General features: G+C 34.3%; 1 protein-coding gene across 2 annotated transcripts in view; it reads right to left on the reverse strand.

The window, feature by feature from the left end:
- Cortactin (cortactin) overlaps positions 1-10,723 on the reverse strand; it is a 444,169-nt gene extending 433,446 nt beyond the window's left edge. For both annotated transcript variants that reach the window (XR_016457914.1, XM_090113969.1), the window contains exons 1-8: positions 10,532-10,723; positions 6,887-7,026; positions 5,503-5,589; positions 5,143-5,252; positions 4,272-4,426; positions 3,453-3,618; positions 2,411-2,532; positions 1,497-1,670 (exon numbers count right to left, since the gene is read on the reverse strand). Coding sequence is in view for 1 of the 2 variants with exons in the window: in XM_090113969.1 (XP_089970095.1) it covers positions 1,497-1,670; positions 2,411-2,532; positions 3,453-3,618; positions 4,272-4,426; positions 5,143-5,252; positions 5,503-5,589; positions 6,887-7,026 (954 nt within the window). In the remaining variant the exon portion in view is untranslated. The remainder of the gene's footprint in view (positions 1-1,496; positions 1,671-2,410; positions 2,533-3,452; positions 3,619-4,271; positions 4,427-5,142; positions 5,253-5,502; positions 5,590-6,886; positions 7,027-10,531) is intronic.
- Between the last annotated feature and the right edge of the window lie 98 nt (positions 10,724-10,821).

The raw sequence follows: 10,821 nt of genomic DNA on the forward strand, positions 1-10,821 counted from the left end.
TACGACTTTGAGAGCTGATATCTCAAAAACCGTTCACTTTAAGAAAAATGTTTTTTAGAAAACTTTATATCATTTTAAAAGACCTTTCCATTGATACCCCACACGGGTATGTACATCGAAAAAAAAAATTTCATCCCTCAGTTACATGTATGGGGGGCCCCACCCCCAATTCTTTTTTTTACTATTTAGTGTCATATTTTTGTAGCGGTTCATACAACACATATTCCCATCAAATTTCATCACTGTAGTACTTATAGTTTCCGAGTAAATCGGCTGTGACAGACGGACAGACGGACAGACGGACAGACGGACATGACGAAACTATAAGGGTTCCGTTTTTGCCATTTTGGCTACGGAACCCTAAAAAGAATTATCGAAATCGGTTCAGCCGTTCTCGAGTTATGCGCTTACCAACACATTTTGCGATTCATTTTTATATATGACGGAAGAAGGGCCCAAAGGCTATTTTTTAAAAAGAGTGACGTCAGCAATTCTGACGTCACCATCATCAGAGCAGGCGCTCATACTCGAAGTAGAACGCCCGTGGGTATTTTTACTGCCTTTTTAATCTACGTGGAAATTATAGAGAGAGCTCCGAACGCTCCGACGGCCGGCGAGTGAATGTGCTCTGTGCCGTCGGTCGCTCGTATTTAAAGCAAACAATGACTCACAAGAATTAGTTTGAGTGTTGCCACTCGAATTTTTACAATGAATTTTCATCAGTTTTAACAAACATTAATTATTTCGTTAATTTAATTATTTCATTAGTGGTTGATTAATGAATCAACCACTTATTTAAAAAGATCAAAGTAAACTTTAGCTAGTTATAATTATTTAGTAGTTTGAGGGTAGTCGTTAATCGTCGTTGCGCCGACATATATAAGATAAATAAATAGAAAATTACATATTATAAATTACGTGTATATGTTGGCTATAACTCTAGAAAGGCTGGGCCGAATTGGCTACTTTTAATATTTCTACTTTAAGATACATATAAGTAGAAACGGAAAATACTTATCACCAATACAAGTGATACAAAATCATCTAATAAATAATTAAAGTTCCGTAATTTTACTAAATAACACTTGACGTCTGTAAGTTTTATCTTTAGAACTTGATACAAATGTGAATTTTAAAAATCATCAAGCGAATCCGTGTCATTATTATTTTTCTTTAACTATCTATTAAAATAAAAAAATGTGTGCGTGTACTAGTGTACACACGTAAGAATTGAAACTTCTTTATGTGCTTATTTTTCAAAAAATAATTTACTATATGCAACTTTACAGAAATACGTCTAATCACGCGTGGTAGGGATAAGAAAAAGATGGCGCGTAACGGAAAAATGTCACGCGTAACGAAAAAATGTTACACTAAATTTTTTTCCAACCCCGATAAAGAAGTTTCACTTCAAAAATGTCACGCGTAACGAAAAAATGTTACACCAAATTTTTTTCCAACCCCGATAAACAAGTTTTAATTAATTATAATTTTACCTGTTCCTTTTCCTTAGCCATATTCTCAAATTTATCTCTTATAGACGAAGGTTTAGCGGCACCAATGTCAGGTTTCTGCTTAGTGTAGTTCGTTCCAACTTTCTGCACCTCGTCGAACGCGTGCGCACACTTGTCAACTCTATCTGTTTCCACGCCGAATTTACCGCCGAAACCCTGGGAATTTAGTTAAAAAATTATTTTAATTAATTTACAAACTCAAACTCCAACATTTATTTTTATAGGGAAGCGCGTTCCCTCATAAACCACATCTCAGCTTAACACCAGGTGAGATTGTGGTCAAGCTCTTCCCTGTTCCCAATAAAAAAAATATATACATTCAATTAGACTTCTTCGAGAAGCATTTTAGAATCGTCATTAAATATTTTTAACATTTACTACCGAATACCGATTCGGGAAGCAGAAAAAGAATTAAAATACCTAATAAACTTATTGTATAACATAATCAAACTAAAAACAGAGAAGACAAAAGTTTCTTTATGTACATTGAAGAGTTAAATAAATAAACATTTTCGAAGTGAAACTTCTTAATGCGCGTTGAGAGCAAAATTTCAAGATCGCGTAATGGCAATTCAGCGTCACGTCATGGAGTAAGGCGACGATTTTGTTATCTTTAAATCTTGCAAAAGAAGTTTCACTTCTGACACGTGTGTTCGGCACGCACGCTCTTTTTTAAGCTATTGCATAGCTTCTATCGCGGGCCTTGAGCGCGGGGACGGAATCCAGAAATTCCGTAACGAAAAAACCTCACGCTCCCCACTCCGACGGGCACGGAGGTGTGGCTTGAAGGCACAGCATGCAATAGCTTTACCGCGGCAGTCCCCGAGTGCCACACGTATTTTTATTTATATATTTATTTATCAGTCAGTCAGTCAGTCAGTCAGTCAGTAACTAACCCGCTTATGATCCAGCTGGCTGGCATGCCGCTGACTCTCCTCCCGATGTTCCCAGCCGACCGCCGCAGCGTCTTGTCTGTCTGTTTGTACGCCGAATTTGCCGCCAAAACCGACGCTATAGTCTGTTGACAGAAAAACTTAATAAATGTATGTTTTTATATTTAAACGAGCATAAAACTAATTACAATGCTTATAAATTTTATTGGGAATGGTACGAGCTGTACAAAGAATAAACAATATCTAAATGAACTGATGACGATTCAAAAAGCAGTTTATATAGAGCTCAAAACATATAACATTTTAGGCTATACAAATAGAGGGAGGGGATATTATTGAGTACAGTGTGGAAATTTTCGATGGGCCCTGAAGGGAAAGTACTTGAAATAATGGAGATAGCAAATTTTGCTGAAAGTAACATTCCTTTATTTTTAAAAAGAACTGCATTCTATGATTTTCGAAAATTCACTTGCTTCGACCGGCAATCAAACTAACTAAAAATGAAAAATATATCATCTCGCTAAGACCAACAGCAGCGGAGCACTGCGGGTAAAACCGCGGAGCACAGCTAGAAATAACAATCAATATATGTATATATAAATGAATCCCTATTTCCCTTGGTCACATCATCACGCGTGAACGGCTGGACCGATTTCGATAATTCTTTCTTATAATATTCTTTGATGTACGAGGATGGTTCTTATGGTGAGAAAACTTAAACATGTACCACGAGCGAAGCTGGGGCGGGCCGCTAGTATAATATGTTTATTTTTATAATCCATACTATAATATTATAAATGCGAAAGTAACTCTGTCTGTCTGTCTGTTACTCAATCACGCCTAAACTACTGAACCAATTTTGATGAAATTTGGTATGAGAATATTTTGATACCCGAGAAAGGACATAGGCCACTTTTTATCCCCGGAAAATGACGCAATCCCGGAAATCCCACGGGAATGGGAATTATGCGGGTTTTTCTTTGACTGTGCGGGCGAAGCCGCGGGCGGAAAGCTAGTTTATAATATAAATAATGATATATCATACCAGTCTGCGAGTGATGTTTAGTGGCTTGCTCGCGATGTTCCCACCCCACGGCAGCAGCATCTTGCCGGTCAGCTTGCACACCGAATTTGCCGCCAAAACCCACCGCGTAGTCCTTTTGGGACGAATGTTTTGGTACACTTTCGCGGTGTTCCCAGCCTACTGCGCTCTGTAATAACAGATTTAGTTAGTCAAACAGTTACTTATATAAAATACTAGCTTTCCACAAGCAGCTTCGCCCGCGCAGTCATAGAAAAACCCGCATAGTTCCCGATCCCGTGGGATTTCCGGGATAAAACCTATTCCCGGGATAAAAAGTAGCAAACCAAATTTCATGCAAATTGGTTCAGTAGTTTAGTCGTGATTGAGTAACAGACAGACAGACAGAGTTACTTTCGTATTTATAATATTAGTATGGATGTATTTGTTACGGTCAAAAACCAATAACGTACGTTGAGCGTAATATCTCAAAATGCGTCGTGGTCGCAGTTCAAGATCCCTATATAATAGAAATTCGTGTTCTGGGTTTAATTAATTCAAATTCGTATCGTGACCTGACATCGTATTCGACCACAACGCGTTGTGGCCGAATAAAAAAAGCAATGGTGCGTACTGAACAGTGATTGGTTTACCCTAATATAATGGACAGGTATATATATTTTCAGTACAAATAATTTAACATTGTCATTCAAAAAACTTCAACATTATAAGTATTTCACTAATGCCTAATATGTTCACTTTTTTATTAATAAGTACTCAAATTTATTCATTTTTTATCGAAAAATCGCAAATATTCGCAAAAAAAAATTAAAAAAAACCTACCTTATCAACCCGATCGGTCTGAACACCAAACTTGCCACCAAAACCCTTGGCATAATCAGCCTGCGAGGCGTGTTTCTCGACCACGCCCACATAGTCATGGCCGACCGCGCTCGCGTCCATGCGGTCGCTTTGCACGCCGAATTTGCCGCCAAAACCTGGAAAAAATATGATAAAAACATTGAGATATACATATGGAGACGACACCGCCTACTACACTTATGTTCCGCTCAACATACGCCATATGGCGTAACTGCACGCTCATTTTTTATTTGTTTTAAAGTGAAACGCATCAAATATGCCTTCGTGTGTGTTACGATATTGCACAAATAATACAAATAATACAAATAATACGGAAAAGTGCAAAGGAATAACTTTCATCGGTAAGTACCTAACTAGATAATAATTTTTAAAACTTAGTTAGAGCAAAAAAATGGCGCCCAGATTTTGTTCGTGGTGTCTCCTCCATACGTATAGTAATATTATCTCAATGGATAAAAATAATATATTATATGGGGCATTTGCCACCGAAACCTGCAAAAAATTATAAAAATACAATCAAGGGTAGAGGTTTATAAAAATATTTCTGTCAATATAGAAGGCAGATAATGTAATTCTTTATATTATATCTTTCTTTTTTGTATTCAAAGGTTATTGTACTCTGTGTTTTGAAGCAAATAACGATTTTTATTAAAAAAAACATACAATAAAGGTACTGTAATAAATGGTATATAAAAAATAATCATTACAGCATATTGTCTATAGACATAACCCAAAAATTAAATAAATGTTTTCTTTAACTGCCATATTTAATAAGGTATTTATGATTTTGTTTGGAAAGTTAATTTCCAAGTGCCAAGCAAATTAAACTTACCTTGAGCATAATCCTTTTGTGACACATGTTTTTCTGTTTTGCCTACATAATCGTGACCCATGGCTGATTTGTCCATTCTGTCTGTCTGCACTCCGAATTTACCTCCGTAACTAAAATATTATCATCATTATGGGAAAGATATGCACAAAGATGACACGGTTTTACATATAGTGGGTAGTTTTGTAAGCAAGTATTTTTATTATAAAAAGTAGTCAAAAATGATAATTATGATAATTAATATATATAATAGATCAAGATCAAGTCACTTGAATAGCTTTATTCACTTTAAATAAATAGTAACGAAAAATATAATCACGCCAAAAAAATTAAGTACGACATAAAAATTCGCATAGTACATACCCATAAGATGGTTTGGGGCCATGTTCATATTCCTTCTGCTTTGCTTGTTTGTCTGCCTCAAAAACCTCTTCCCGGAGCTTTGCCATACTAAAAACAAAAATAAAAAATAACTGATGAGACATGAGGAAACATTTTGTATTCTATCAATGGCACCAAAAATTTATTACATTGCTTTTGTTACAATCTGTTTTGTTTTCATGATTATTGTAACATGTTACTTGTTTGATTATTCAGGAAACAGCAATAAAGAGAATGAGTTTCCTCATTGAATCCATACACATATTTGTCTTTAATCAATGTGTGGTTTTAAAAAATCGGTAAGTGAAGTTTTATTTGCAGTTAGTATGTTGTAAAATAATTAGACTACTACTTAATATTATAAGTGCGAAAATTTATGAACATGGAACAAGAACAAGAACTGCAGGTATCAGAATATCACATGAGAAATACTTAATTTTGCCCATAGGTTCCTCTGCAGATCAAACCACATGGCTAAGTTAACAATAAAGGGACAATTCCATACAACAGCTGGTATGCATAAAAGGATAAACATATGGCATGTAACATGAGTCACCTCAAACGATAACAATTTCCTTGCAATGAACCAATAATATCAAGTTCACATGGGATCAAATAAAATAACAATAATAAATATAGCAAAAAGGAACCCTTGAAGATATATAAAATACTTCCTGGCCTTAAACAAAATTCAACTTGAAAGATTTTTTAAATTATTTTTATACACAGCTAGATTTTTTTTTATGTTAACATCTGATTTGTAAATCCTCATATAGTTAAAATAAATTACGATTAAAGTGTAAAGTTGAATGAATGAATGAATGAATGAAAAATTCTTTATTGCACACATATACAAGATTACAAAATAAGAGTGATACAATTTATAATATGTACTGCAGAGGGTGGTCTTATCGCTGTAAGCGATTTCTGCCAGACAACCCAAAAAAAACATAAGGAATAGTTACATATTTTATGGTGATGGTGCATTACATTTAGGTAAGGTAAAGTTGTATATAAATAAGGAATAGCAGAAGTAATACTACTATATCGAACTCGTCAGGTGAGTAGCTAATAACATCTTATATATAAAAATGAATCGCAAAATGTGTTGGTAAGCGCATAACTCGAGAACGGCTGAACCGATTCCGATAATTCTTTTTTTATTATATTCCTTGAAGTACGAGGATGGTCCTTACGTAGAGAAAACGTAAATATGTACCACGGGCGAAGCCGGGGCGGACTGCTAGTTTAACATAAAAATTCATAAAATGTGAATACTGAACGGCCTTTTCCGATCTAACAATTTACAAGAAGACAGAACAACATCTGTCGGGGCAACTAGTGTACCTTAAAACATTGTACTCACTCAATGGCCTCCACATGTCTGCCACCAGGGCCCCACCGCTGCTCCTGCTCAGTCACATCGTTGACAAAGTCAGGGTCGGTTTCCCAGTCGTCAGCCTCCGCTGGGGGAGGTGGCGCTATATCCGTTGATGCTTTCCACATCTATGGTAAGATTATAAATAAATAAATATTTCAGGACAATTTTCACACACGGCACGATCTGATCCCATACTAAGCTATCGCTTGTGTTATGGAAACCAGATGACTGATAAACATACATATATAATTTTAAATAAATACTTATATAGATAAAGATTAAGATAAATTTCTTTGAGAACATGGAAAAAAAATTATTGCCAGTACAAACATTAGGGGAACAAAGATATCATGGCTAGCACAAATTCTACTTATTCTAAAAGATTTTCTTGCATTTAATACATCTTTAAAATAAAAATGTGAATGTACTTTTCAATTAAAATTATAACATGACTAACTTTCCTGAACTTGAAAAACCTGCTAAATGTCATTGTAGTTAATTGGTTCATTAGTATTTCCATGAAAGAGTAACAAACATACATACATGCATACACATACATCCATCCTCACAATGTTTCGCATTTATAATAATATTATAACATGATTGACTTGGTATATTGTGAAAGGGTAACTAATGTTCTATTCTTAATGCTCGCACAGTTTTTTCAAACACTAGAATGTGAATTTTAACAAAATTCATTCTAAATGTTTTGTCTTCTTTCTCTCTTCCTTGCAGATAGATACAAATTTGCTTTACATTCCAGTTTACAAGAACTGTCTATTCTACAATAACTATTAATATTACTTTTAATAATGTTGATTGTTATTTGATATGATGATACATAATAATAGATAGATAATATTTAATGTTGTTATTAAACAATTAATAAAAACAATTAGGTTATTTTAGGTTTTGAAAAGTGAACTGTAACATAGTTACATAAGTCAATTAATAATTTGTCAATTGATAATTGCTTTATATACACTTTGTTGATTGTTTGAATTTAATGCTCTTAATTTTTTAAAGTATCGAGTATCCAATGAATCAAGTTCCACTAAATTAAATAGTGTGCATATTTTAAAGACATTTCAGTCAGTGGCGTGCATTCCATAAAGACATAAAGACACTGCCTACCCTACCATTTACCAAACTCTGATCAATATATTTTAATATGCATAAATGAAATTCACAGCGTCATTAAATTTTATTAATTGCGCAATGTAGTTATGAAATAAAAATATATTTCAAATACATATATTTTAGATCCATCTATCGGTATTTTGGTAGCATTATTATCTAATTTCTATAACACCGGCTCGGCTCAAGTCACTATTCATGCGCTGCACTAGCGCCGCCACAGGACCCAGTACGTCACGGGACGGCAAAGACACAAACTATCCGTGTCTAAGTTTTTATATGTGTGCTCTGCGTGTCTACGCATATTTTATATGTGTGCGTGCCTATAAACACGGCACACTGATGTAATAAAAGCACGCACACAAACACACAAGGTAGGCAGTGTCTTTTTACGAAGATATACGAATTAGGTACGAACCGAATTCGGAACTACATCGAAAGTCGAAACTGAAGTTGAATATGCGACCAATTTAAGAAGTGTGATAATGTATACAATTTTGTAGCGGTAAAGACCATCTGCAAATAGTATCATTATTCGTTTGTTTTGTTTTGGAAATAACAAACGTTTACTTTGAGGTTAAATTTGTTTTTTGAGAAAATTAATAATGTTTACTACGACAATTTGCAAGTGAAGTGTTTTGAGAGTAATTAAATAGATTATGTAGGTATATCATCAGTGTATTTTGTAAGATAATAAGGCATACCTAATTTAACGAAAAATTCTTATTTTTGTTTTATGAATAAACTTTTATCAAACAGAGAGTGATAGGAAAAAGGCCGATCTATAAATGGATCTATACCGGAATTTGTAATACACAAAGGTAAAGTTAATCATTAATTACATAATATAGAATACTAGATGGGATATCATACCTACTTTGACAATTATTTTATAGATAATATGACCTATGTTCGTGATATGTTTTCCATTATTTTGCGGAAATACTATGTATCTCCATTCAAATATCAGTACTGCAATATGAAATACCTATTAGTTTTTATGACTTATTATCATTGCAATATTTCTGCCTACCCTGTCCAAAAACTCTGTGCACGCCCCTGATTTCAGTCTAATAGTTCTTGAGTAACTTGTAAGTTGTAACTTGATATGTTTATCTACCTATCTTTGAAATTAAAAAAAAAGTTGTGTTTTCACTGAAAAAACAATTGCAATTGGTGGAAAAAAATACTATATCATTTTTCCAATGAAAATCTAACAATACCATATAAAGTCAAACATATTCATACACTGTTGTTACAATAAAATAGACACTCATGCATACATAAATAACACGAAGCCTGAAATTATTACTAACCATTTTAAAACAGTAGTAAAAAATAGTGGGTCTTAGTGACATATCACACTAGCGGATTGCGAGCGGTTTCAAAGCGGAGCGGGTGCGCAACGAATACGTTGCGGGCGCGCAACGAACACGCCGCGGTTGCGCAGCGAATTCGTTGCGGACGCGTCATTTTGTATACTCTCGCACAAAAGCCAGCCCTTCCGCCTTGCCTAACTTCCATTCAATATTTCCATCGTTTCTGTAGCACTCAATTTTTTAACCGTACTGTGGAAATGCACTTACTTAACAGTTAACTAAAGATGTAATAACAACTGGAGTTGTTAAAAAAAGGTGCTATAAAATTGAATTACTAGGACTTTTAGAATGTACCATACATTCCAAAAGTATGTAACGACTGACCAGTATAATCTCTCCCATAGCAACGTATGTTATAAAGAGATTTTGTGAACCTAATTATGAGCAAAGTGATAGTGAGTTGCTGGTTGCTTGATAAAATTTTCTATTCACTGCTATTTATCTAATAATAAGATAGCCCTGTTTTAGTTAAGGAGCTTTAACATTTATTTCACTAATGAACTTTCTTAATGAGCAATTAAGTTATCTGATTGCATTTCGACCAAGATTTAATAGATAAAACAATACCCTAAACATTAACATGTTATGAAACTCGTAAAAAATAATGATCTCATAATTATTATACTATCACAAGTTATAAGTAACAACCAGCACGGATTCCATTTTGTTAATGAGTGTACATGACTGCGACGTAAACGTTGCGCATCTGCCACGCGTCCGCAACGAATTCGCTGCGCAACCGCAACGTATTCGTTGCGCACCCGCTCCGCTTTGAAACCGCTCGCAATCCGCTAGTGTGATATGTCACTTAGCTATCTTACTGTCCAGCAAAATATGGACACGATAAACATAATAAAAACATTTGATTGTTTCATACATAGAATTGATTAATCATACACTACATCACGATAACAATAAAAATATCATTACGTTATCTTGAGTAACTTCGACATTTCCCTTCACATATCAAGTTCTTGGTAAACTCACTTTCATCGGTGTTACAAAAAAAAAGAGGTTTCTTTTTACCAAAAAGAAATGATAATGATTATCATTTCATATTATTCATGAATACACGTATTTTTTAGCATTGCTTATACAAATGTATGGAACTTACCTTGCTAGCCGGTTTATTTGCTTATTTCCACGGGAGTATCAGTGAAACACAACTATAACACTTTTTTATACACTTTTTAATCCTTATTTTTCATATAGAGCTAGGTTTATAGGATTATTTAAATTTAAATTTATTAAAAACTATTATAATGATTCAATCATCAACTTATCGCAATTCGCAATGCGTCACTAAATCAAAGTCAACACTTAGCTGTCAAGTCACAAGTGTCATCGTAGTGTCATCCATTTTTCGGTCTATTTTGTAATTTGGCAACATACTGAAATTGCCTG

The sequence above is a fragment of the Colias eurytheme genome, chromosome 20 (genome assembly GCF_061535395.1).
Source record: "Colias eurytheme isolate Ceu_HAF_F1 chromosome 20, ilColEury1 Martin Lab GWU primary, whole genome shotgun sequence".
Classification (NCBI taxonomy): Eukaryota; Metazoa; Arthropoda; class Insecta; order Lepidoptera; family Pieridae; genus Colias; species Colias eurytheme.